Source organism: Tursiops truncatus, chromosome 11 (assembly GCF_011762595.2).
Source record: "Tursiops truncatus isolate mTurTru1 chromosome 11, mTurTru1.mat.Y, whole genome shotgun sequence".
NCBI lineage: Eukaryota > Metazoa > Chordata > Mammalia > Artiodactyla > Delphinidae > Tursiops > Tursiops truncatus.
In genome coordinates this window covers 761,956-789,809 of record NC_047044.1, presented here as the reverse complement: position 1 = coordinate 789,809, position 27,854 = coordinate 761,956, and the positions used below count along the sequence as shown (strand labels likewise).

Here is a 27,854-nt window from a genome sequence, read left to right as displayed (position 1 = left end):
CTCTCCCGTTGCGGAGCACAGGTTCCGGACGCGCAGGCTCAGTGGCCATGGCTCACAGACCCAGCCGCTCCGCGGCATGTGGGATCCTCCCGGACCGGGGCACGAACCCATGTCCCCTGCATCGGCAGGCGGACTCTCAACCACTGCGCCACCAGGGAAGCCCTATTTTTAGCTTTTTAAGGAACCTCCATACTGTTCTCCATAGTGGCTGCACCAATTTACATTCCCACCCACAGTGTAGGAGGGTTCCCTTTTCCCCACACCCTCTCCAGCATTTATTATTTGTAGACTCTTTGATGATGGCCATTCTGACAGGTGGGAGGTGGGACCTCACTGTAGTTTGATTTGCGTTTCTCTAACAATTGGTGACGTTGAGCAGCCTTTCACGTGCCGTTTGGCCATCTGTGTGTCTTCTTGGGGGATTATGTCTACTTAGAGGGTATTTTCATTGTGTAACTGGTTTGTAAAAGAAGTCAAGGAACAAACTTTTCTGTTTTAATTTCCCATTACGGAATTCCTTTCTATGCATACCTCGAGGCTCGTATATCCATGACAGTGTGGATTTGAAGCGTGACTGAGTCCAGTGTCTGACTTGATCTCCTCTTCTGTAGATAACGCAGAAGGATCGCTGTGCCACCAAGATGACGGCGATCCTGCGTCTGAGACAAGCAGGTCCCCGCTGCGCGAACGCGTGTCTGCACCGTGGAGTGTTTAAGAGTAGAACTTCTGGAAGGCAGCGGTCCGCACCCTGATGACGTGCTCACCAGCTCCCTGGTCTACTCCTCAGTGAGATTTATGATTGGCCATATTCATAAACATCCCGGAAGATAGGATTCTCCTGAAAGAACTGAAGATAATGTACATTTGGGGGCACGAAGGAGCATTTGCATCAGTTTTCTACCAACGCAGGCGGTCAGCATCGTGAGGCAGCCAGAATAGTTATGGTCAGTCATGGAGAATCACCAGGAGACGCGTCCGGAAGCGGGCAGGGATTTTGTTTCTGATCAAATACATTTTAAAATAGAAGAGGAAGATGACGATCACATCGCTGATCACAGTTTGGAAAGAATGGACTTTAGAAATGAGCAGGAGAACAGGAAACGGGCTGGCAGCGGGGATGAACGGGCAGAGGGCAGAGAGGCGAGCTGTGGCTGCCAGCCCCCGGGGAGGCGCGTCTCTCCTGACCCCGAGGACGACTACGGGGCCCTATTGTCACAGTATAACAGCACCCTGTACAGCGTGGCCATGGAGGCCGTGACGCAGAGCCTGCTCTCCGGCCGCGGCATCAGCTCCAGGAAGAAGTCCCCGGCTTGGAAGCATTTTTTCATCTCACCCCGGGATAGCACGAAGGCCATCTGTACGTACTGCATGAAGGAGTTCAGCAGGGGCAAGAACGAGAAGGACCTGAGCACCAGCTGTCTGATGCGGCACGTGAGGCGGGCGCACCCCACCGTTCTTGTGGAGGAAAACGGCAGCGCGCCGGCCCCGGCCCCCCTCCCTGCCCCTCTGCCGCAGCTCCCGCCGCCGCCCACTGATGCCGGAGACCCGGGCACTGTCCTGTCACCTGGCAAACTCGTCCCCAGAACGGCCTCTAAGAGCCCGTCTCCCCATCAGGTGACAGAGGAACTTGGCTCTGTGGTTTCTTCCGAAGAGGCCCCCTCCGACGTGTCAGTCTCTGAGAGGTACAGCAGGGATGAAGCCCTGGCGGGGCCGCCTCCCCAGCCCCCCAGCCTCCACTGCGACGAGCCTGCAGAGAACGGGGCTGAGAAAAACCTCCCCCTGCCCAGGAGCGCATCCGGGTCCAGGAGGAGGTCTGCCGTCTGGAAGCACTTCTACCTGTCGCCCCTGGACAACTCCAAGGCCGTGTGCATCCACTGCATGAACGAGTTCAGCCGGGGAAAGAACGGGAAGGACCTGGGCACCAGCTGCCTCATCAGGCACATGTGGCGGGCACACCGCTCCATCGTGCTTCGGGAAAACGGCGGGGGTGCTGGCGTGCCGCCCCCCTACTCTGCACCCCCAACCCTGCTGCCCACCCCGCCGCCGCCTGACGGAGAGCCCAGCCCCACGTCCTCGTCTCCGGGGAAGCCGGTGCAGGACTCCACCTCTGCGCCCTCCTCCCCCGACCGGCTGGCGGAAGACCCGCCAGCACACTGGAACCTCGGAGACACGCAGGTGGAAGACGCGTGGGCGTTGTCCTCCTCCTCTGACGTGGGTGAGGCCTCATGGGCGTCCTCTCCCGAGAAGCAGCCGGGCGACACGCCCAGCCCTCGCCCACTCGAGTCCGGTGCCGTGTTCCAGCAGAACAAGAAGGTCATGAGGAGGCTGAAGTCGGAAGTCTGGCATCACTTCTCGCTGGCCCCCACGGACAGCCTCAAGGCTGTGTGCAGGCACTGTGGCTGCGTCATCAGCCGGGGCAAGAAGGGTGACGTGGGCACGAGCTGTTTGATGCGGCATCTCTACAGGCGCCACCCGGAGGTCGTTGGGAACCAGAAGGGCTTTCTGGGGGCCAGCCTGGCGAATTCGCCATACGCCACCTTGGCTTCTGCAGAAACTTCCTCCTCCAGATTAACTGACCTGCCGACCATGGTCACAAAAAACAATCAAGTTATGTTTCCCGTCAACAGCAAAAAGACCTCCAAGTTGTGGAATCACTTTTCTATCTGCTCCGCAGACCCCACGAAGGTCGTGTGCTTGCACTGTGGCCGGACGATCAGCAGAGGCAAGAAGCCGACCAACCTGGGCACCAGCTGTCTCCTGAGGCACCTGCAGAGGTTCCACGGCGGCGTGCTGAAGCCCGACGCCCCCAGGACGGCGCCACCCTCCCCTCCTGGTGCCCGTGGGCCCCTGAGCTCAGAGTCGGCAGGCGCCTCCTCCTGCGATGACACCAGCGAGAAGTTTTATGATTCGCATCCAGTTGCCAAAAAAATAACAAGTCTCATTGCTGAAATGATCGCACTTGACCTCCAGCCGTACTCGTTTGTGGACAACGTTGGCTTCAACAGGCTGCTCGGATACTTGAAACCTCAGTACTCTCTGCCCCCTCCGTCCTACTTCTCCAGGACGGCCATCCCAGGTATGTACGACAATGTGAAACACATCATCATGTCACATCTCCAGGAAGCCGAGAGCGGTGTGGTCCACTTCACGTCTGGAATCTGGATGAGCAGCCAGACCCGGGAGTACCTGACCCTCACCGCCCACTGGGTCACCTTTGAGTCGTCGGCCCGACCGCACCGCGAGGACCACCACTGCTCGGCGCTGCTGGACGTGTCGCAGGTCGACTGCGACTACAGCGGCGGCAGCGTCCAGAAGCAGCTGGAGTGCTGGTGGGAGGCCTGGGTGACGTCCACTGGCCTGCAGGTGGGCATCACAGTCACCGACAGCCCCAGCATAGGGAAGGCGCTGAACGAGGGGGCCCGCTCGAGCGTGCAGTGCTTCAGTCACACGGTCAGCCTCATCGTCAGCGAGGCCATCAAGAGCCAGAGGATGGTCCAGAACCTACTCAGCACCGCACGGAAAATATGCGAACGGGTCCACCGGTCGCCCCGGGCGAAAGCGAAGCTGGCAGAGCTGCAGAAGGAGTACGAGCTGCCGCCCCACCACCTCCTCCAGGACGTCCCGTCCAAGTGGAACACGTCGTTTCACATGCTGGAGCGGCTTATCGAGCAGAAGAGGGCGGTGAACGAGCTGTCTGTCGAGTGTAACTTCCGGGAGCTCATCAGCTGCGACCAGTGGGAGGTGATGCAGTCCGTGTGCCGTGCGCTGAAGCCCTTCGACGCCGCCAGGCGGGAGATGAGCACCCACGAGTCCACGCTCAGCCAGGTCATCCCCATGATCCACATCCTCAACAGGAGGGTGGAGATGCTGTTCGAGGAGACCATGGGCATCGACACCATGCTCAAGTCCCTCAGGGAGGCCATGGTGAGCCGCCTGTCCGCCACCCTCCACGACCCCAGGTACGTGCTGGCCACCCTGCTGGACCCGCGCTACAAAGCCTCCCTCTTCTCCGAGGAGGAGGCGGAGCAGTACAAGCAGGACTTGATCAGGGAACTAGAAACGCTGAATTCTACCTCAGAGCCCACGCCCGTCTCCAACGGATGCGACCCGGGCTCCCCACCGCGAGACTGTGCCGGCGAGGAGAGCCTGTGGTCACTCATGGCCAAGATGAAGAAGACCGAGCCCAGAGGGAGGACGAAGGTCCCGGAGGACATGGTGCTCGCGTACCTGGAGGAGGAGGTGCTGGAGCACAGCTGTGACCCGCTCGCCTACTGGAACCTGAAGAGGGCGGCCTGGCCGGGCCTCTCCACCTTGGCCGTGCGGTTTCTGGGCTGCCCCCCGAGCATCGTTCCCTCCGAGAGGCTGTTCAGCACACCCACTGAGAACGGCAGCTTTGGCCAGTCCCGGCTCACGATGGAGCATTTCGAGAAACTTATTTTTCTGAAAGTGAATCTTCCCTTAATATGCTTCCAGTATTGAAGCTCACGGTGGAGCCACCGGACGAGAAGCAGCACCGGCCCCGGGCTGGCGGCTCGCTGCGGTCGGGGCCCTGCGGGACAGCAGGCCGGGCGCTCAGGTCCACATCCACGGGAGGTTCCCGTCCCGGCCCTCGCCGTCACGTCCACATGTGCCTTACCCAGTCCTTCAGGCCAGGTACCACGGTGTGTTTTTTAAGAAGTCCAGTAGAAACAGCCTGTCTTGTCAGTTATGAAATACAATGATTAGGTTTTCATTAGTAACTGTAAAATTGTTTAAAAGTTGGGGGTTAGGAGTTTGTTTTACTAGAATGGCGGAGGAGATATAAGCAGTTTTATTCAGTAGGCTTCTTATTGGATTATGTAAAAACCACAAATCAGGTACTGTACTTTAGTTTAAAATTGCTTTAGTTGCAACAAAACTGCTCTTGTGGCTGTCAGACAAAACCTGTGTACAGGAGGTGGAGTTCAAGCCATCCCGACCGAGCAGTTCCTGGCTGCGGGCTCCAAAGTACGTTCAGGGGACGGTGAGTGTTCTGGGAGGTGACTGTTTACACGACAGAGACGTGGCTTTCGAAGACAAGCCTGCACTCACACGTATCCCGGAATGTCAGTCATGTAGGGTTCAGGGGAGAGAGCACTGCCGTTTCAGGGGTTTGCCCTCGGTGCCACGTGGGCTGTTAGCTCGGACACATCCCCGCCATTCACAGTGAGCGCCGGTGGTGCCTGCTGTGTAGCTAGTGCACAGCGTGACGCGTTTACAGCATCCTGTTGATGGAATCTCCAAGCCTCTGGCTCAGTGGCTCTACACCATGAAGCTATCTTGAAATTTGTGCACTGACCCCCAATTTGATCAAATTATGTATACAGTCCTTTTTAGAAGAGGTGGCTTATTAACAGGGAAGAAGATTGCTATAATACAGTTGTAAGAATAGCCTTAGGTGTTTAGATTTTCTTTTTGATAATAGGGAAGATTCAGCCATCAATGGGATATTTTAGAATCCCAAGGACATCAAAATGGAGTATCAGTCATCAGGTTTTTTTAACAATAATACGTCTTCAAAGTTTTTGCCTCAGTGTCTAGAAAAGGGTTCATTTTCTTATTTCAAACCAGGTAAATATTCTGGGTGAAACAAGCCACTGATTTGCCTGTGACCTTTTAGAAAAGTTGTCGTTTTGTTAAAATACTGTACCTGTTATTAATCTGAATTTGCATTGACTACGTTTTAGTGTATTTATAAATGGTGAACCCAGTTTCTGAAATTAAACTTTTTATTTGCAATTTTCTACTGCTGGAGGACACTGGCTTTTTATTCTTAGGATAATAAAACAGTCCTACTCTTGGGGGCCAACATACACAGAAACCACATTCATGCAGCCTTTGGACTTTCACCTTAGCCCCAGGTGGGACCCAGGGGAAGTGGAGGAGTAATTCTTACAACAGCATTTCTGATAGCGGCAGTGATGTATGAGAACTTTCCGGGTCTTGTGTTCAGAGCGAGCGCTGTGCAGCCTGTGGTGCTGGAGGGGAAGAGCAGCCACTGTGGAGAAGAGTATGGAGGCTCCTCAGAACATCACATGCTACCGTATGACCCAGCATCCCACTCTTGGATATTTTCCTGAAGGCAAAAACACTAATTTGAAAAGATATATGTACCCCCATGTTCATAGCAACATTATTTATGATCGCAAGATATGGGAGCAACCCAAGTGTCCCTCAACAGATGAATGGATAGAGAAGATATGGTGTGTATATATATATATATATATACAATGGAATATTACTTAGCCATAAAAAAATCTTGCCATTTGCAACAAAATGGATAGATCTGGAGAGTGTTATGCTAAGTGAAATAAGTTGGACAGAGAGAGACAAATACCACATGATTTCACGCAAATGTGGAATCTAAAAACAAAATGAAACAGGAACACACTCATAGATACAGAGAGTAAACTGGTAGTTTCCAGAAGGGAGAGGATGAGGGATGAGTGAAACAGGTGAGGGAGAGGAAGAGGCACAAGCTTCCACTGACAGAACGAGCCACCAGGTTGTAATGTACACCATAGGGCATATAGTCAGTAATATTGGAAAAGCTTGGTGTGGTGACAGATGGGAACTAGACTTATTGTGACCATTTTTATAACGTATAAAAATATCGGATCACTATGTGGTATACCTACATCGTATGTCAGTTACAGTTCAATTAAGAAAAATCCATTAGTGTCAGAATGAGAAAGGGTCTGGGGAGATGGCGCAGTAGGGGCACCGCAAGCCCCCATCCCCTGCCGGAACCGGTCTGCCATCACTGTCGGGAACGCTGGAGAATGCAGAAGGCTTGTAACGCCCAGGCGAGACTTGCAGGGTGGCAGCGCCCCTCCCCCAGCCCCCCGGCAGGCAGCTCCCCGTCTCCCACCCTCGCGGCAGGCGGCTGTGCATGGGTCCTGGAGTAGCGTGCACACAGCTCGCAGGCGCCAGGGCGGGGAAAGAAAGGACCCTGTCCTCCAGATCCTGGGGATCTGTGCTCTGATAGCTCAGCACTGCTTCTGATCTCACAGGTGCAGAGAAAGAGGCAGGCGCCGTTGTTGTACCGACCCCGACCCCGCACCCCTGCATTGTTGCAAGACCCTCTGCCTCTTCTCTTCCAGGGGATTTAAAGGGCCAGAGCCCTTTTTTTAAAAAAATATTTTTTATTTATTTCCTTTTGGCTGCACTGGGTCTTCATTGTTGCGCATGGGCTTTCTCTAGTTGCGGCAAGTGGGGGCTACCCTTCGTTGCGGTGCATGGGCTTCTCATCACGGTGGCTTCTCTTTTTGTGGAGCACGGGCTCTAGGCACACGGGATTCAGTAGTTATGGCACATGGGCTCAGTAGTTGTGGCTCACGGGCTCTAGAGTACAGGCTCAGTAGTTGCGGTGCACGGGTTTAGTTGTTCTGCGGCATGTGGGATCTTCCTGGACCAGGGACCAAACCCGTGTCCCCTGCATTGGCAGGTGGATTCCCAACCACTGTGCCACCAGGGAAATCCCCAGAGCCCTTTTTTAATCCCCTGTATTTTTTGCTTTTCCCCTTTCAGGAGCCAGACATTAAAGACTAAGGACATATAAAAATAACTGCATATATGGGGAGAATTAGAATGTGACTACTTGTGCCCAGGGAACGGCTCAGAAAACGCTTAAGAAGACATTAACTTTACGCCTCAGGCTGACCCTTGGCACAAAGACAATCAAAAACAAAACCTAGGGAAAGCACAAAGCCTAGGGAAGAGGAAGAATCTGATTTCCAGAGTCACCAAGTTGTTAAATGAAAATGTCCAGTGCACAACAAAAAAATCGCAAGGCATCACACAAAGGCACACAAAGAAGCAGGGGAGTGTGGCCAAAACACTTCTTACCCGAGGGAGAAAATAATTCAACAGCCTCTCCCTGAAAATGACCTGATGGTGGATATACTGGACAGAGACTTTAAAACAGCAGTCTTAAAGATGCTCAAAGAACTAAATAGGACATGGAGAAAGTCAAGAAAATAATGTATGAAAAAGGTGGAAATATCAATAAAGACATAGAAAACCTAAAAAACCAAAATGAAATTTGGAGCTGAAAAGTACAACTGAGATGGAAATTTTCACTAGAAAGATTCAAAGGCAGATTTAAGCAGAATGAATAAAGAATCAGCAACTATGAATATAGTACAATGGAAATCATCAAGTTTGAGAAACAAAAAAGATTGAAGAAAAGTGAACAGAGCTAAGGGATATGTGGGCACCACTAAGCAAGCCAACATACGTACTGTGGGAGTCCCAGAGGAAGAAGTTATGGGTGGGGGCAGAAAGAATATGTGAAGATATAATGGCCGATAACTTCCCAAATTTGATGAAAGACACAAATATAAACATCCAAGAAGCTCATGAACTTCAAGTAAGATGAACTCAAAGAGACCCACACTGAGACACGTTATATAATCAAACTGTCGAAAGGCAGAGAATCTTGAAAGCATCAAGAGAAGTGACTCACCACACACAAGGATCATCAATAAGATATTAGCAGATTTCTCACCAGAAACCTTGGAGCCCAGAAGACAATGGGCTGATATATTCAAAGTGCTAAGTGAAAAAAAATTGTTGATCAGGAATTTTATATCTGGCTAAACTATCCTTCAAAAATGAGGGAGAGGGATTTCTCTGGCAGTCCAGTGGTTAAGACGCCACACTTCCACTGCAGGGGGCATGGGTTTGATCCCTGGTCTGGGAACTAAGATCCTGTATTCCGCGTGGCGCAGCCAAAAATAAAACGAGGGAGAAATTAAGACAATCCCAGATACGCAAAAGCTGAGGGAGTTAGTGACCACTAGACCTGCCCTGCGAGAAATGCTCAAGGGAGCCCTGCAGGTGAGATGAAGGGACATCAGGCAGTGACTCAAAGCCATGTGAAGAAATAAAGTGTTCAGAGAGGTAAATGTATACGCAGCTACAAAACCTAGTATTGTTGTGAAGTGCGTTGTAACTCCACTTTTGTTTTTTCTCCCCCCATGTTTAAGAGACTAATACATTAAAAAAGAAAAAAAATTATATATATATATATATACATTCACACACATATATATATACTTCCAGTTTTGATATCTGCATGTGAGGAGCTTGGAAATTGCAACTCCATCCCAACAAGTAAAAAGCAGAACAATCTAAAAAATCAAAAACTCTTCTTGGCGGACACAAGTCAAACTGTTACATCCAAGACTGGGGAGACAGGCAAGTACAGTGAATCATGGTTTACCAGAGTAGAGAGTCAGGAGTGCAACCTGGCCTGGGAAACCAGTTCTGGGGCAGAAAAACTTAAACTGCAGTTGATGGATTTCAGGAGACTCAAAGTTGTCAGCAACTGTGAGAGTTAAAACCTATGGGGGGCCTTCCCTGGTGGCACAGTGGTTGAGAGTCCGCCTGCTGATGCAGGGGACATGGGTTCGTGGCCTGGTCCGGGAGGATCCCATATGCCACGGAGCGGCTGGGCCTGCGCATCCGGAGCCTGTGCTCCGCAACGGGAGAGGCCACAACAGTGAGAGGCCCGCGTACCACCAAAAAAAAAAAAAACTCCAGGGGACCCAGTCATGAGGGAGCCCACACGGTACTGTGAGATTTACCCCTGGAGCCTGAGCAGGTTCCCAAGTAAATATCAGCAAAGCCCCCTCAAGCTTTCTGCAGGGGGAGGGGAGGAACCATCTCCTACCGCGACAGAGCACTCTGCTCTCCTTAACAAGGCTGCGCTCAAGGGAAACTCGTTAACCAGAGCCTGACCTGCTGGGGTGTTATCAGAGCCTAACTGACCAGGGGAAGGGAAATGCCCAGCTCCAGCCTCTCTGGGCAGCCCGTCCCAACCAAGGGGAGATAAAGGACTGAGAAACACTTGTGAAGTTCACAGTCCAGAGGCACAGGCTCAGTAAAAGAACTGAGGCCTGATCACAGGACCGTAGAAGGCGTCTCCTCTCCCACACCTCACCTCCACATTATTAAGGCCTATCTATAGCAGTTCCTTTCACCCAGTACATCATGTCTTGCTATCAGGAAAAAATTACAAGGCAAATTACACAATTAAAAGGCAAAAAAACACAATTTGAAGAGATAGAGCAAGGTTCAGAACCAGATATGGCAGAGATGTTGGAATTATCAGACTGGGAATTTAAAACCATTAAGTTCAATACGCTGAGGGCTCTCATGGGTAAAGTAGACGACATGTAAGAACAGATGGGCACTGTGAGCAGGGAGTTGGAACTCCCGGAAAAGAGCTGAAAAGAAAAGCTTGAGATAAAGAAACACTAACAAATGAAGCCTTTGGGGGCTTATTAGCAGACTGGACATGGCTGAGGAAAGAACCTCTGAGCTAGAGGATGTCTCAATAGAATCCTCCAAAAGCAAAAAGTAGGGAGAACAAACACTGGAGAAAACAATGTCCAAGATCTATGGGACAATTACATAAGGTGTAACTTGTATAACAGGAATATTGGAAGGAACGAAAGAGGAAGAAACAGAAGATTTAAAATAACGACTGACAATTTCCACAACTGAAATGTCAGACCCCAAAACAGGAAGCTCAGAGAACATCAAGCAGGATAAATGCCAATAAATAAATAAATAAAACAAAAAATCTACACCTTTACGTATCATTTTTAAACTAAAGAAAATCAAAGACAAAAACCTCAAAGAAACCGGCAGGGTTGGGGGGGGGAATACCCTACCTACAAAATAACAAAGATAAGAACTACAACTGACTTCTCAGAAATCGTGCAAAAGAAAGAGGAAAGTGGACTGAAATATTTAAAGTGTTGAGAGAAAAACCCCACCAACTTAGAATTCTATACCCTTTGAAATTATTCTTAAAAATGAAAGAGAAATAAAGACCTTCTCAGAAAAACAAAAGTCGAGGGAATTTGTGGCCAGTAGACTGCCTGGCAGGAAATGTTAAAGGAAGATCTTTAGAGAGAAGGAAATGATACAGGTCAGAAACTTGGATCTACGTAAAATAAGGAAGAGCTCAAAGAAGGAATAAATTAATTTTTAAATTCTTAATTGATCTAGGAATTAACAGTTTGTTCAAAATAATAATACCAACAGTATATTCAATTCTGAATGCTTATACATGTATGAATATATGAGTGTATATTATATATATATATATGTATATATGTGTGTATGTATGTGTGTGTGTTCATGTGTAGCTGCTATATAAGTGAAATGAGTGCCAACAATGATACAAGTGATCCGAGGGAGGAACTGTAAGTCTGCACATGGACATTAAAAAGATAATAAAAGAATACTGTGAACATCTCTGTGAACACAAATTTGATAACCTTGATAAAATGGGCCAATTTCTTGGAAGACACAGTCAGCCAAAAGTCACACAAGGAGTAGACTATCTGAATAGGTCTATATCAATTAAAGCAATTGAATCAAGAATTAATAACCTTCCAAAACAGAAAGCACCAGATGGGTTCACTGGTGAATTCTATCAAACATTTAAGGAGAAATTATACAAATTCTCTACAACCTCTTCCAGGGGATAGAAGCAAAGGGAATACTTCCTCTTTCTATGAGGCAAGTATTACCCTAATATCAAAACCAGACAAAAATATTACAAGAAAAGAAAACCACAGGCCCATATCCCTTAAAGAAACTATAAAACTCCTTGAAGATAACATAGGAGAAAACCTAGATGACCTTGGGTGTGGGGATGACTTTTTAGATACAACATCAAAGACATGATCCATGAAAGAATCAATAGCTAGACTTTGTTAAAATTAGAAACTTCTGTTGACAATGTCAAGAGGCAAGCCACAGACCGGGAGAAAACATTTGCAAAAGACACATCTGATAAAGGACTATCATTCAAAATATACGAAGAACTCTTAAAACTCAACAATAAGAAAACAAGCAACCTGGCTAAAAACAAGGGGGCTTAAAAAAGCAGGAAGGGGCTTCCCTGGTGGCGCAGTGGTTGAGAGTCCGCCTGCCGATTCAGGGGACAGGGGTTCGTGCCCCAGTCCGGGAAGATCCCACATGCCGCGGAGCGGCTGGGCCCGTGAGCCATGGCCGCTGAGCCTGCGTGCCTGGAGCCTGTGCTCTGCAACGGGAGAGGCCACAGCAGTGAGAGGCCTGCGTACCGCAAAAAAAAAAAGGGAGACTGCTTCACCAAAGAAGGCTCTTCACCAAAGAAAACATATAGATGCCAAGTAATAATATGAAAAGATGCTCCTCATCATACGTCATCAGCAAAATGCAAATTAAAGCAAGACACTACTACACACCTATGAGAATGGCCAAAATCCAGAACACTGACACCACCAAATGCTGACGAGGACGTGGAGCAACAGGAACTCTCACCATTGCTGCTGAGAATGCAACACGGTGCAGCCACTTGGGATGACACTTTGGTGGATTCTTACCAAAAACTAGGCATACTCTTACCACACGATCCAGCAATCGTGCTCCTCAGAATTTACCCAAAGGAGCAGGAAACTTACGTTCACACAAAAACCTGCACACGTTTACAGCAGCTTTATTCATAATTGCCAAAACTTAAAATGTGGAAGTTCAGTTTGTGGCTTCAAATCTCAGAGGCCAAGATGTACCTTTAATAATGTACGTTTAGAAAAAGATACAATTAGGCCTACCCCTCACACTGCACACAAAAGTAAACTTCAGGGACTTCCCTGTGGTCCAGTGGCTAAGACTCTGCGCTCCCACTGCAGGGGGCCCAGGTTCGATCCCTGGTCAGGGAGCTAGATCCCACATGCCGCAACTAAAGATCCCATGTGCCACAACTAAAGGTCCTGTGTGCCACAACTAAGACTGGGCACAGCCAAATAAACAAATAAATAAATATTCTTTTTTCTTTTTAAAGCAAATTCCAACTGGATCAGCAGGTCTACATGCAAAAATGAAAATATACAAGTACTGAAAGAAGGCAGAGCTGAGCTCCTGAGTGTGGGGAAGCTTCCCAACTAGGAGCAGGTAAAGAAAAGACTGATAACATGAAAACATACAATTGACAAAAATTCTGCATGGGAACAGGACTTCAGAAGCAGATTCAAATGACAAACGGGGAGAAATTATTTTCAATATATATTGGATATAAAGGGCAAGTACCCCTATTAATTGAAGAATTTTTATAAAGTGAGGGGGAGATGACCAAAAATACAATGGAAAATGGACAAAAGCTACAAACAATTTACAAAGACAGATGGCCCTTAAACCTATGAAGACATTCAGCTCCACTCATAGGGAAATGAAGATTAAAACTATACGGAGATGCTACTGCTTACCCATCAGACAGGCAGACTGAAAAAGGTTAACATATTCTATGGGCCCTGTGGAAATGGGAAATGGTACCACCCTTGTGGAGGAGAATTTGGCAATACCTAGAAAAACTACCATGCATGTACCCTTGGCCCAGCATTCCCACTTCCAGGAATTTGCCCTAAAGATATACCTCAAACAATTTGAAAATACAAATGCATAAGCTTATTCTTTGTAGCATTATTTGAAGTTGCAAACTATGGGCAACCACCTCAATGCCCACATGCAGGAGATTGACCGAGTGCATTAGTGCACGTCCGTATAAATGCCCACATGCGGGAGGTTGACCGAGTGCATTAGTGCACGTCCGTATAAATGCCCACATGCGGGAGGTTGACCGAGTGCATTAGTGCACGTCCGTATAAATGCCCACATGCGGGAGGTTGACCGAGTGCGTTGGTGCACGTCCGTATAAATGCCCACATGCGGGAGGTTGACCGAGTGCGTTGGTGCACGTCCGTATAAATGCCCACATGCGGGAGGTTGACCGAGTGCGTTGGTGCACGTCCGTATAAATGCCCACATGCGGGAGGTTGACCGAGTGCGTTGGTGCACGTCCGTATAAATGCCCACATGCGGGAGGTTGACCGAGTGCGTTAGTGCACGTCCGTATAATGAAGTACTGTGGTTCCAAAGGATGCGAGAAATCCCTGTGAATGGACGGAGCGATTTCTAGGAGATCTCCAGGAGATGTGAAAAAAACAAAGAGCGTATGGAATGCCACTACCCTTCGGGAAGAACGAAGGGGAATAAAGAATATGTGTATCTGCTGGTCTTTACAAAAAGAAACACATGAAGGATAAACCAGAAAACAATGGCATTCGCTACAAAAAACGGGGAGGAGTTACGGGAGGGAGGGAGCGACTTCCCTGAGCACGCCTTCAGGAAGAGTCCGGACATCTAGAAGAGTGTGTGGTCACGTTCTACCAATGAAACAGGAGGGGGAATCGGATCCTGGGGCTGAAAGCAAATGAAAAGTGAATCAAAAGAAAAACGTAACACACTGAGGTGGGTAATCCAAGGAATTTATAAATGCAGTATTGACAGTCGTGGGCAAGGGAGCAAAGTGCATGAATCCAGACGTCTTGTTTGTATGGCAAAGGGATCCCGAAACTATTTATCATCTTGAGCAATCACAGTTGACCCTTGAACAACACAGGTTCGAACTGCATGGTCCACTCATACGTGGATTGTTTTCAATATATTGGAAAAGTTTTTGGAGACTTTCGACAGCTTCAAAAAACTCACAGATGAGCCATGTGGCCTACAAATATTGAAAAAACTAAAAAGGTGTGTCGCGAATGCATAAAACATATGTAGACGTTAGTCTATTTTATCAGTTACTACCATAAAACATACATGAATTTATGATATAAAGCCAAAATGTATCAAACCTGGGGCACAGGACTTCCCTGGTGGCGCAGTGGTTAAGAATCTGCCTGCCAATGCAGGGGACATGGGTTCAATCCCTGGTCCGGGAAGATCCCTTATGCCGCGGAGCGACTAAGCCCGTGCACCACAACTACTGAGCCCATGTGCCACAACTACTGAAGCCCGTGTGCCTAGAGCCCGTGCTCTGCAACAAGCCACCGCAATGAGAAGCCCGCGCACCGCAACGAAGAGTAGCCCCCGCTCGCCGCAACTAGAGAAAGCCCGCGCGCAGCAATGAAGACCCGATGCAGCCAAAAATAAATAAATAAATTTATTTTAAAAAAAAACAAACCTGAGGCACACAACACATGGCTCCACTTGAAGTGCAGAGGAAGGAAGCAAACGTAAAGATGCCGCACGAAGTCCTCACTGCATGAAGTAACTGTAGCACGTACAGTAATAGTGCTGCAGCCACCCCTGCTGCTGCTTCCGGCGCGCGTATTCCCCGCGTCCGCCTACAGCGAGCGCCGTGTGCGCCCCCCCGCCTCCGGAGCAGGTGGTCTCTCCAGTAAACCGCAGTCTCTTGTGGTTCTTGCGGATTATTTCATTGTATTTAGTGCAACACCGGGAACCTTGACCACCACCACGGGACCCACGAAGTGCCCTGGCAATGCTGCAAGCGCTCCCAAGACGCAGAGAAGAGGAAGACGTGAAGAGAAAAAGCTGAATGGCTTGATGTGCGTCGCAGAGTGAGGTCTGCAGCTGCGGCTGCCGCCACTTCAAGATGAATGTAAAAAAGGAAAGGAAATCCATGAAGCTGCCACTGCAGCTACACCAGCAGGCAGAAAGCCTTGCACTTCTTGTGAAATACCTTTTTATTTGAAAAAGCAGCTGTTAGGCGGGCGCGGGATTGCCATAAGAAAGGTGCACCTATATAGAATCTAAGAATGATTCGAGAAAAAGCAAAGTCATCATACAACTTAAGCGAAAGTGAGGGGAAGGTTGTAAAGCTGGAGACTTGAATGCCAGCAAAGGATGGTTTGATGATTTTAGAAAGAGATTTGGCTTTAAAATGTCAAGGTAACGGGAGAGGCGGCACAGACACGTTCTCAGACGCTGTGAAGAAAATCATTGGGTAGAAAGGACATCTGCCTGAACAAGTTTTTAATACAGATGAAACTGCCCTATTCTGGGAAAAAATGCCACAAAGGACATTCATCAGTAAGGAGAATCAAGCAGCAGGATTTAAGGCAGGAAGGAATGGGCTGTCTCGATTATCCTGCACAAACGTGGTCGGGTTTACGGCCAGGACTGCGCTCATCTGTAAAGCCGCTGACCCCCAGCCTTGCAGGGAGAAGAGGAGCAGCAGCTGCCGGTCTTTGACTGGACATCAAAAGGGCCTGGGCAACCGGTTCCATCGATTCCTTGTCCCTGAATTCAGGAAGCACCTTGTCAGGAAGGGACTGCCTTTTACAGTTCTTTTGATACTGGGCAACGCGCCTGCCCGCCCAGAACCCCATGAGTGCAACACCGAAGGCGCTGAAGTGGTCTGCTTGCCCCCAGACACGATGTCTCTATTCAGTCTCTAGGTCAGGGGGCCATAGGACCTTCAAGGCTCATTACACACGACACTGTGTGGAAAGGAGCGTTAACGCTATGGAAGAGAACCCTGATACAGAGAACGTCGTGAGAGTCTGAGAGTCTGGGAGGATCATACCACTGAGGATGACATCGCTGTTATTAAAAAAAAAAAAAAAAAAAAAAAGCCGTGAGAGCCATCAAGCCCACAATACATTCCTGCTGCAGAACCGTCCAGATGCTGTGCATGACTTCACAGGATTTATGACACAATCAAGGAAATCATGGGGAGCTTCCCTGGCGGTGCAGTGGTTAAGAATCCGCCTGCCAGTGAAGGGGACACGGGTTCGAGCCCTGGTCCAGGAAGATCCCACATGCCACGGAGCAACTAAGCCCACATGCCACAACTACTGAGCCTGCACTCTAGAGCCCGTGAGCCACAGCTACTGAGCCCACATGGCACAACTACTGAAGCCCACACGCCTAGAGCCCATGCTCCGCAACAAGAAGCTGTTGCAATGAGAAGCCCACGCACCGAAGCTAGAGGAACCCCACGCACAGCAACAAAGACCCAACACAGCCAAAAATAAATAAATCAATCAAGGAAATCATGAAAGAGATTGTGGGTTTGGCAAATAAAGTGGGCGCGGGGCGGGGGTGAACGGTTCCGAGATATGGGTCTTCAAGAAATTAAAGGACTGGGACTTCCCTGGTGGTCCAGTGGTTAGGACTCCGAGCTTCCACTACAAGGGGCCTGGGTTCGATCCCTGGTTGGGGAGCTAAGATTCCACAAGCCACGTGGCACAGTCTAAAAAACAGAAAAAAATTCAAGGGCTACTAGGCAGCACACCGGAGGAACCCACAGAAGACAACCTGATGGAGATAGCCAGAGGCAGACGATGAGACAGGCGCAGAAGAGGCAGCGCCAGGAAACAAACCGACATCAGACTGCCTGGCAGAAGAGTTCCAATGAGTCAAGACGACTTGACTTGTTTTACAACATGGACCCTTCCGTGATACGGGTACTGAAGCTAAAGCAAACGGTGGAAGGATTGGTAGTAGACAGAAACACTCTAGAGAAATGAGAAAGCAAAAAAGTCGGGCAGAGACTGATGTGTTTCTGCCAAGTTCACCGAGTGCACCGGCCTCCCCTGCTTCCACCCCCACGGCTCTGCTGCCCGAGACAGCAAGACCTCCCCTCCGCTTCCTCCTCCCCAGTCTCAGCGTGAGGACCAGGGGGATGAAGACCTGTGACGACCCGCCTCCACCTAGCGCACAGTGAACAGTCACACGCTGCGGCTCAGAGACCTCTGTTGTGTGCCTCGACGTGAAAACCTAACAGCTGTACAGCGTGTAAGACACACATTGAAGTGGACAGTCCGTCCTCACACAGGCATAAGCTGAGTGATACTGAAGTTAACAATGTGCTGTTTATAACCTTGCTTTCAATGAATTAGGTAGTCTCCCTCCCTCCCTGACTCGTAATTGGAGAAACTGTGTAACAGTCTATCATCGTAGGTTTTCTTTTTAATGTAACAGTGTTCCCAATACTGTATCATGAATATGACTGCAATACTATAAGCCATAAAATCTTATGACGACCCACGCATTAGTGTACAGGCCGGGCTGCCTGGGAGCGATCGTATCGATCACACTAGGCAGCCATAAAGCAGTCATGTTGCTGCTGCTTCATCATCAATGCACATATCGTTGTGCCTGGAAATAAACGTGAATTTCCTTTTCACGTTATCCTTTCCTCATTGATGTCTAGCATGAGTTACATGTGTAACATCTACAGCCTTTCGTGTCGTCTAAGACAATAATGATGTAGGTACTGACTATTCATCTTGGAAACAGATGACAAAAACTCATGCTGTTGATAAACACAGTACAGTACTACAAATATTTTCTTTTTATGATTTTCTTTTTTTTTTTTGGCCCACCGCGCAGCTTGCAGAATCTTAGTTACCCGATCGGGGATCAAACCCAGGCCCCCAGCAGTGGAAGCACAGAGTCCTAACCACTGGACCGCCAGGGAATTCCCTATGATTTCTTTTTTTTACTGAATTTGTTACAATATTGCTTACGTTTTTGGTTTTTTGGCTGCGAGGCATGTGGGACCTCAGCTCCCCGACCAGGGATCGAACCCGCACCCCCTGCACTGGAAGGCAAAGTCTTAACCACTGGACCGCCAGGGAAGTCCCCCTATGATTTTCTTAATTAACATTTTCTTTTCTGTAGCTTACATAATTGAAAGAATACAGCATCTGACATATAACATATAGATATGTGTCATCGACCGTTCATGTTATGGGTAAATCTTCCACTCAACAGGAGCTATTAGTAGTTAAGCCTTGGTGGGGGGGTCAAAGGTTATATGCGGATTTCCGACTGCGTGGGGGTCGGTGTCCCTTGACACGGGTCAAACGTACGTTGATGTTTTCGGGGTCAGGATTCTCACTGCAGGGAGAGGACATGCAGACGTGGAATGAGGGAGGCAGACACACGCCCACAGAGATGGGGTGGAACTAGAGGTGTCAGCATGATGCCGTGACCTCTCACGCCTGTGCACGTGCATAAGCGTGTGCCCACGTGCAGGCGCGCCTGTCCTCTCGCTCCGAAGGGCCTAGAAACACGGGCGTCCTGATAGCAGTGAGCACACTGTGCACATGGTGCACAGATATCGTGCACTGTGCACCCAGATATCGGTCTCTGAAACCAGTTCCTGCCAGAAGGAGCCCGGGCCCTCCGAACGGCCGACTCCAGGGTGGAGACAGAGAGGCCCGAGGAGCCTGGGTGGGACTCCCTGTGCCAGGAAGCAGGGAAGTGCTCAAAACCTTAACGACGGGGCACGCAGCCGGGACAGCACGGCTTGACAGGCCCCCCGGGTGAATCTGCAGTTTGAACACCAAGGCAACCGACAGGGCAGCTCACGGCCCATCGAGATCCGGCAGCAGTCCACGCGTGCAGGCTGACGACTGGGGGCCACATCTAAACACTGAGAACTGCCGATGACAGGGAAGTAACAAACGCTCATGAGAAACAGGCAGGAATCACCAGCGGGTGCTGTGTCGGGGAGGTTTGGGGAGGGGCCCGCACAGACTGCTTGTCAGCTCCAGTGGAAAAAACAGTAACTAAAGGTCAGGTGCAGGCAACTCCCTCTGGAATGGCTCAGGAAAGACTGCCTGTGTCTACGCACACGTGTGTAGCGTGCGTGCATGTGCACGGTGTGTGTGCACGCGGGCAAAGCACGCTCCGTCCCCTGCATCGTCTTCAGTGCCTGGTGAAGTCAGACACGTGTCAGGAACTCGGTAAACGCTGTTCAGCGACGTGGGCAGGTGCCCAAATCACTTAAACAAAACCCAGGCGGAAGCAGACTCTGGCGGCAGCACCTGAGATCAACGGTAAGGAGACATTTACAATTTGACTCTCACTCCTTTTGAACGAGTTTATCTCCTAAAGCCTCATCTGAAATGGAAACGGCTGCCTGTGACCACAAAGGAGGCCCCACCCCGAGGGCTGGGTGCTGAGGTTCTGCGGTTACGCTGCCCCAGGGGGACGGCCTTTCAGGGGCCGAGAGGCCACAGCCTGCTGCCCAGAAGCAGCTCCGCGGGAAGATCCACACCCCGCTGCGGTCTGGACGGCGAACAGCATCCCACCCACCGTCACCCTGGCAGGGGTGCCAGGCCCCTCGTTCTCACAAGTGGTGGGCAGCGTGGACGTGGGTGCCCCGGCTGTGGCTGTGGCCGCGCCCCCGTGAGGGCACACCCGTGGTCCTCTGCGCGCTTCCGCCTCGTCCTGCCGGTGTTTCTGGAGGGCCCCTGGCTCCTCCTCAGGGAGGCCCGAGAAGCCTCTCCAGGAGCACCAGCTTGGTCTGCAGGTTCACGTCAAAGGGGGGCAGCCTGCTCAGGTTGAGGCTCAGCCCGGTCGTGCCTGGGACGCTGGCCAGCACCCGGTGCGTGTCCCGGTAGGGGGCCAGCTGCGCGGGGGCGGCCTCCACGAGCAGATGCGTGTAAGCCAGCATGCGCTCGGAGCCGGGCTGCACGTCCTCTCTCTTATCGTACCTGCAAACGAGAGCAAGGCTGTGCACCGCCGGGTCCGTGGCGGCCCCGGGCGCCCGTGCACGAGACGAGGACGTACCTCCAGGCACTGTTGACTTCCAGAAACCGGGACACACCTGTCTGGGCAGCGGCCACATCAATGTGCACAACGACATCTGTGGAAACCGCGTCTGCTCGGTTAGCGCTGCGAATCCGGCACCTCTGGCCAGAGCCGCAGCCGGTAGCGGGGGCCGAGCGCCTACCTGTGCGGGAGGGCACCAGCTCGTGCAGCCTCTGCATCGCCACGCCGCCAGGGTAGTTGAAGTGGGACACGTACAGGCCTGTGGCCGAGTATGTGGCGTTCACCACGAGGTGTCCTATCACGAGGAGGGACCCCACTTTACACAGCCAGGACTTCTTATAGTTAGTCAGCCTGTAAAGAGCAGTGCACCTTGCGGAAAGGCAACGCAGCAGCGGAGCAGAAGCCCGCCGGCCGCTGTCGCCGGGCGAGTCATCCCCGAGCCGGCAGGCGTGGCGCTGCCTCTCTGAAATCCCACCCAGACGCCAATTTAAACCTGAGATTACGTTTTCAAGCATCCCACGTCATTACTTGGGTCAGAGCGTAGCCTCCGGGCCAAATACCGCGCTGCCTGTGTGGAGGTGAAGCGGACGGGATAAGGCCGCCGTCACAGTGCACAGGCAGGACCGTGGAGCCCACGGAGCGAGGCGCTCAGCATCTGTCCTTTACAGGCCAGTTGTGGGCCCTGTAGACTCGGGCTGGACCCTTGACCAAAGCCTGGCCAGGCGCCCAGTTAAACACATTGGCTCACCCTAAGCACCTTCCCCTCTGTGAACCAGTAAACCGCCCCCAGGGGAGCCCAGGCAGCAGCGTCTCGGTGGTGGCACTCACACGCGGGCGCAGCCCCTGGCGGCCACGATATTGAGCACGGGGAAGGCATAGATGATGAAGCGCAGCTCCTTGTGCGGGAGAAGCGAGTACAGAGCCACGAAGCCCAGCGCCGGCAGGAGCAGTGCCAGGGCCCTTCTGTCCACGGCGCCCAGGGGCACGAAGAGCAGGCTGCAGCCCAGGCCGCGTGGCAGGGCCGAGTAGAAGTACCAGAGCAGCGGCGAGGTCTGCGGCAGGAGGGTTAAGGAGGCCACGCACCAGCCACAGCTGCCCGTCCCCGGGCCGAGCTCAGGCGGGAGCCAGGAGCGTGCGGGAGATGCAGCCCTGATGACGCCCCTGCCTGCAGCACCCAGGACCCCCGCGCCTCGGGCCACGGCGTGACTGCTTCAACATGCGGACCGAGGCTGGGACTCGGGTGTCGGTGCCAGAGCCAGGCCGCAGATGGCGAGTGGGGCTGTGCAGAGTTCTTTAACTTTTCCCTCCATTTTTCACCGTAAAAACAGATTGTCCCAGGGTGATGGGCCCACTCGGGACTCAGTATTCTATTTGCGTGCGTTTAACTACTCCAGAATAAAAAGTGAAAAAAAGCAGATCACCACGAGGACAAAGGAGACACCTCGGCTACAGACAACGGGTGGCAGCCACTGGACCAGGGGAGGCCCAGACTGCGGGGAAGAAGGCGCCAGTGCCGGCGCTGCAGCAGCCGCCGTGCTCCATCAGGTGCGGACACAGGAGGAGAGTGGCTCAGCGCACAGCCCCGCCCCGTGGGCCACTGTGCAGACACTGGAAGGATACACCCCAGTTGGAACTTTTGTTCAGGACGGTGTTGTACCAGAGCACCTTTCCTTCTGGCCATACGAGGTAGCGCCAAAAATAGGAGTCCACGGCCACCGTCAGCCCTACGAAAAGAAGACCTCAGGAAAGAACACGGCCACCTGGGAAGCTCGGACCTCGACGCAGCCGGCTGGACGGCAGCTGCGGAGCCCTGGTCACAGTCCGAGACGCAGCCCCGTCAGCACAGAAACCAGGAGCCACCAGCAGCTTCACGTAAAGGAGCTGAGGCGTCGGGACCTACCCCCGAACGAGCCTCTTCACTCAGGTCCCTCGTGGCCGCCCGGCCTGGCTGAGACACACAAGGAGAAGAGCCCCTGATGGAGGCCCCGGGCAGCAGCGGGTGGGGGACCTTGGGCAGAGCAGCCAAGGACCTGCACCGAGACGTTTTACCACCACTGAAGGTGAAGGTAATTTCATTTAACGAAAAACAAAAATAAAACCTCCCGAGTTTCGTCTCCATAAAACAAGACAAAGAAAGCACAGGCCCCCGACAGCGCGGCCGCGGTGACCCAACTCACCTAAGCAGAGGATCCCAGCCGGCACGGCGCAGCGCAGGGCCCGGGCCACCGAGACCTTCCGCAGACAGAGCGGCAGCAGCAGCGCCAGGCCCAGGAGCAGGCTCAGCTCGGCTCTGAGGACCAGGATGGCGAAGGCCGAGAGCCGGACGAAGCGCGTCCACCTCTGCTGCAGCCAGGCTGCGAGGGCTAGCAGGACTGTAAGGCACAGGCCAAGAGGCAGGCCGCTTACTCCTCCCTCGGGAAAGCCACACAGAACCCTCCAGAAGACAGCCAGCACCTCTCAGAACCAGACCCGCCAACGCGGGCCTGAGGCTGCACCGCAACAGTCCCCCCCGCCGGCCCGCGTCCTGCGCTGTGACATAGCCCGAGGCACTTCCGCAGGCCAGACGGCCCCAGACGGCCCCAGACGCCGGCATCCATGCCACTTCCCGCCTCCTCCTCAGCCTCGCACTCGCACGGCCAGTGCCAACCTCGGCCGCCTCCTCCCCTCTCCTGCCGGCTGCCTCTCCCGCCCGGTCCCTCCAAGGTCCCTGCTCCCCGCACTCGGCCTCCCGAGGCTCCCGGAGCGTCCGCACCGGCCCCGCATGCGGCTTGCCCTCCTCCCAGCTCCGCGGACCAGCTCCAGCTCCAGCCCTGCTCAAGAGAAGCTGAGCCCTGGAAGCCGGGCCTCAGTCCAGCGCCGAGGACAGGGCCCTGCTCCCCTCGCAGGGTTTCTGAGACGCCTGGTGGGGAGCAGCTTTCAACGGGCAGACACCTCGGAGGGACCCCCAGGCAGGCCGGCCAGGTAGCTACATACCCACAGGCAGGGCCAGCACGTTGGGGAGTGTCCGCGTGCAGTAGAACATCAGGTGGAACTGCGAGGCCGTCACGCAGCAGAACAGGGTGGCCACCGTGGCCCCAAACTGCCGCCTCACTTCTTTTTGTAAAGTCCAGAGTCCAAAGATCACGCCGAGTCCAAGGACGGCCCTGACTGAACAGAGAGGGCGCTGTGTGCGCGACAGCGGTGAGGCGGGGCCCTTAGCGACCACCGGGTGTCGAAATGGCCCTGAGGGAGGGGAGCTGCCTTCGGTACTAAAAGCAGGCTGGGTGTACACGGCAGAATAGTACTCAGCCATAGCAGAGGAAACCCTGCCACTGCAGCGACGTGGAGGAACCCAGAGGTGATCAAACTAAGTGAAGTCAGTCACACAGAGAAGGACAAATATCACATGGACTCACTTCCGTGTGGAATCTAAAACATGCCACACATGAATCTATATACACAACAGAAGCAGACTCACAGACACAGAGAATAAAGGTATGGTTACCAAAGAGGAAGGAGGAGAGGGATAAATTAGGAGTTTGGGATCAACAGACACACGCTACTGGATATAAAACAGGTAATTAACAAAGGTACACTGTATAACACACGGAACTATACTCAGTATCTTATAATAACCTATAATGAAAAGAATCTGCAAATATACATATAACGGAATCACTTTGCTGTACATCTGGTACAATGCCATGTTGTGAACCAACTACACTTCAATTAAAAAAACAGACGCGTAAAATGAATGAAACTAAAATACGTTAATTTAAAGTGACAGTATATTTTTCACTGAAACTAGCATTAGGTGAATTTGTTCATTTTGTGTTTCACTCGATATTAACTGAATTCTTTTAATTTTGAGTGTGGTGGGCCACATTTCGTGTCCTGTCACATCGTTTATTAAACTTTTGAAACTGTCAAAAAAATGGGCTGGCCGTGGAAGACGGACAGCCTAGACCCTGGCCCCCCGGATCCCAAGGCGGGGGCCTGCGGCACTCAGCCGCTGGGCAGGCCAGGAGCAGCAGGACGACAGCCCAGCACTGACCCCAGTGGCCCCGCCACCTGGCCGATACCTCCAGGGCCACGTTCACCAAGGACCTGATGCTCAGACGTGGCCCCCAACTCTCCCATCGAAGGCTTCCTGGCCCCCACCACGTGACCACAAGAGCCTAGAGTGAGGGTGGATTTCCGTTTCCTCATCTTTCGAGAAGCAGAATTGCTTCTTCCCCAGGAACGTGCAATTCTTAACGCTCTCCATACAGGCCGGACCAACCAGCCGTGAGATGTGTCTGACTCAGCTGGGAAACGCGCTGCTTCTGCTCGGGGGACGGGGCTCGGCCCCCACTGCAGTCACGAGGGCACAGCCCGGCGGGGCTGACGCTGTCCCCACTCTGAGTCCCTCTGCCGAGTGGCCGAGATTCCAACAGGTGGACCCTCCTGCACGAGGGACCCTCAACCTGGGTGACTGAGACCCTCTGACAACACTGCAGTTCTCCACCCCGTCCCCACTGGAAGACCCCCTTACCTACTAGCTGAGAATAGAACTTGGACGTTTCCAAGAGCGAAAGCACGTAAACGGCGGGGCTGGAGAGTGCCGCGATCACCAGCGGCCCGAGGAACGTCCTGGGGACCACGCCGGGGAACTCGAGATGGTCAAACTGCGGGGAGAAGGGCAGGTCAGCAGAGGCCCCAGGAAGTGGGGGTCGATGCACGGCTTGGGCGGGAACTCACCTTGTCCACATCCAGCCGGTGGTAGAGCAGGTCGTGCACGGCCTGCAGGTTGAAGCTCTCCTCCACTTTGGTGTAGGGGCAGGCAACCAGGTGGACGGCGGCTACCGCCACCAGCAGCGCCAGGAGCCGGCGCTGCTTGCCCAGGCCCGACAGCCTCTTCCCGGCCATCCTGCACGTCAGCCTCACGGACCTTCATCCACCGTCGGCACCGCCACTCGAATTGTTTTGAGAGAATAGAGTCACAGGTCCCCAGGCTTCAAAACTCACACTCGAGTTAACACCTGGGAAATGTGTTTGAAGGGTAATGGGAATCCTTTGAACTGCTGCAGCTTCTGTAATCTGAAAACACATCAAAATAGAACGCTGAAAGAAAAATCACGCTAGGGAAGCTTTCGTGCTTTAACCAGCCTTCTTACGCTTTTAAGTTGTGCGAATACTTTTCCAGCAAGAAAGACCTGAGTTGCAGGACACGAGTTTAGTCCACTGTGCAGCCGGGCCCTGGGCCAGCCCGGCACTGGAGGGCAGCAGGACGACCCCCGTGCTCGAGACGCTGAAATCTGGCGGAGAGTTAGGAACAAGCTGGGCTCGGCCCGCACGGTACTGGCCGAGGGAGACGGGCCGGGAGGCTGTGAAGTAGAAGGGCGGGAGGGGTGCGCCTGGAGAACTGCAGAGGGACAGCCACGAGAGGACAGGAGGTGAGGCGCAGGGCTCAGGGCGCCAGCAAAGCCCTGCACCCCAAGGATGGCGAGACAGGGCCGCGGACACCCACCCGCTGTGCTCTGAACTTCACCCCCTGAGCCTCTTAGAGCCCCGGGGAGCACCACGCTGGTCGTGAGCACAAACTCGTGGATACGGCAGAAAGCAAGAGTGTGTTCCTGGGGGGGTGGGGATGCAGACAGACGTGCCTGCAATGGACCACCCAAACACCGACAGCGCTTTGGGGGGCACCCCATGCCACGAAGCTTCCTGAGAAAACCATGCAAGTGTCTGGGGCAGTTCCTACTCGTGGAAGACCTCCATCTTTCAGTCTAGCGAGGGAAGGAAGACGGCAAACTCTTCCTGTTTCTGGCTTGTCTGAAAACAGGTTTGCTTTTATTTGATCAAAACCAGAAGGGCAAGAAGTGAAAGGAGAGAACCACGGTGCTTCCTGTTTGTTAAAACTACTTTTTGGTTCGAGGGAGAGGTATGAAGTCTGTACTCTCCTAGGATAGCAAGTGGGGAATCAACAACTGGGGGAACAGGAATCCTGTCTGATATGGTGGTGAGGTGAGGGAAGTAAGGGGGTCAAAGGGCTCTAAGAATTACCAAAATAACGTGCAGTTCCCAGGGAAGTAACAGAGCTTTTCTCTTACCAAATGTAAGGGCGGGATTTTTCTGTCCCCCGCTGCCCACTGTAACCTCAGCAAGGATGGACTCTGGTCATCACAGGGGCCATCCGTCTCCCCTGCTGGGCTCACAGCCTGAGGGCAGGGCTGACTCACTGCTGTATCAGCACAGCCTGGCGCATAGCAGGTGCTCAATAAACTACTTGAAGAAGAAACTCATAAAAACTAAGCGTGGATCTCATCACACCAGTTTACATTTTCATTAAAGAAACGTTCACGCTTTAATGTCCAGTGAAGCCGAAGAGCCCACGGAACGTTCGTTACTCCTCTCTGTTCTCTTACTGTCCGAGGGGAAAAGAGCCTAAAGAACTAGGAAGCATCTCTAAGGCCAGGCGGTTGGAGCAGCTGCGCAGGTGCTCCGTGGCAGGAACCTCGCTCGGGCTCACAGCTGTCCCAGGCCAGTCCCTGCACACCCCACTCCACACCTCTGCCCAGAGGAGGTTCCCCTGCGGGAAGATCTAGACTCTGTTATTTCACGAGCTGTGGGGTGAAAAGGTACCTGCCAAACCCCGCTCCGGGCCCCAGGAGCTTCTCACCCAGATGAGAGTGTGCTCTGTGCTGATGACCAACGGCAGACACCAACCGGCAAAGCGGCTTATGTTGGACGGCGCTAGCGGCACCCTGCATGCCCACCCGGGACCACGAGGAGACAAACAGGACATAAGCAAGTACTGAAACCGTGGTCAACCCCCACCGGGCCCGAGACGGTGAGCAGACGCACGTGCACTGGTCCACACCTGCTTGCAGCTGTTGGGGTTGTTAATCTCAGGCACCCACAGGCCAAAACAGGCCACGACTTTAAAACACGTCGTTTATAGGACGGTGACCCCTCAGATTAGGTGCAAAGGACTTCTCGTCCCCGTCTATTCGGATTCTAAGGTCTCTACTGAAACTGGTCAAGTCAGATGTTCACGTTATTAATCCCTAGCTGGAAACACAAAGGAACTGGTACAAATTCGGCCAGAGAAAACTCTATCATTTGTACTGCTTCCTTCTGGCAGTTCTGTCCTACTAGAAACCAGGTAATGCCCACCTTCGTTCTTCCTAACTTAAACCACGGGTTCCAGTGCCAATTGCCTCGGGCACGTGGGGAAATGCAGATGTCTGGAACCCCAGAAACACACTCATCAGGCCCTGGGCAAGGAGCCCCAACCCTAGGTGAGGAGACTGCCCCCAGGTGAGGAGCCCAACGGTCGTCCCGCGTGGCCACGCACGGTGAGGCCCAAGGAGCACCGCGAGAGCGCCGGCCCGGGGTCCCCGCATCCCGTCCCGAGAGCCCCAGCCGCGCACGCTGACCTCGCCAGCCCACGGCGCGGTCCCTCGAAGCGCGTCCGCCTGGGCTGCCCTCAGCCGGAAGTCGGG

The 27,854-nt window shown here is 52.5% G+C and overlaps 2 protein-coding genes across 16 annotated transcripts in view; one reads left to right on the top strand and one right to left on the bottom strand.

Moving 5' to 3' along the window:
• The window catches only part of ZBED4 (zinc finger BED-type containing 4), a 37,421-nt gene extending 20,968 nt beyond the window's left edge, over positions 1-16,453 (top strand). For all 14 annotated transcript variants that reach the window (XM_033865805.2, XM_033865810.2, XM_033865803.2 and 11 more), the window contains one exon: positions 612-16,453. In XM_033865805.2, the coding sequence (XP_033721696.1) occupies positions 952-4,479 (3,528 nt within the window). In that variant the 5' untranslated portion in view covers positions 612-951 and the 3' untranslated portion in view covers positions 4,480-16,453. The remainder of the gene's footprint in view (positions 1-611) is intronic.
• Positions 15,006-27,771, bottom strand: ALG12 (ALG12 alpha-1,6-mannosyltransferase). Of its 2 annotated transcripts, none has more exons than XM_073788034.1 (9): positions 25,108-27,771; positions 24,902-25,034; positions 23,362-23,535; positions 22,566-22,760; positions 22,009-22,112; positions 21,217-21,440; positions 20,570-20,739; positions 20,331-20,482; positions 15,006-19,658 (listed from the first exon to the last, which is right to left on the bottom strand). In XM_073788034.1, exons 1-9 carry the CDS (start codon positions 25,273-25,275, stop codon positions 19,614-19,616), a joined length of 1,365 nt encoding a protein of 454 aa, XP_073644135.1. In that variant the 5' UTR covers positions 25,276-27,771; the 3' UTR covers positions 15,006-19,613. The 2 variants fall into 2 exon arrangements, with proteins under 2 accessions (XP_073644135.1, XP_019788685.1); XM_019933126.3 differs by having other exon boundaries at positions 15,006-20,330; positions 20,407-20,482; positions 25,108-27,768.
• Positions 27,772-27,854: the final 83 nt, after the last annotated feature.

Coding starts and splice junctions, on each gene's coding strand:
- ALG12 (XM_019933126.3), bottom strand. CDS start 25,275: ATGGCCGGGAAGAGGCTGTCGGGCCTGGGCAAGCAGCGCCGGCTCCTG. Junction 23,536..24,901: donor GTTCTATTCTCAGCTAGTAG/GTAAGGGGGTCT, acceptor CTCTCTGTTCAG/TCAGGGCCGTCCTTGGACTC. Junction 20,331..20,406: donor GAAGTCAACAGTGCCTGGAG/GTACGTCCTCGT, acceptor TCTCGTTTGCAG/GTACGATAAGAGAGAGGACG.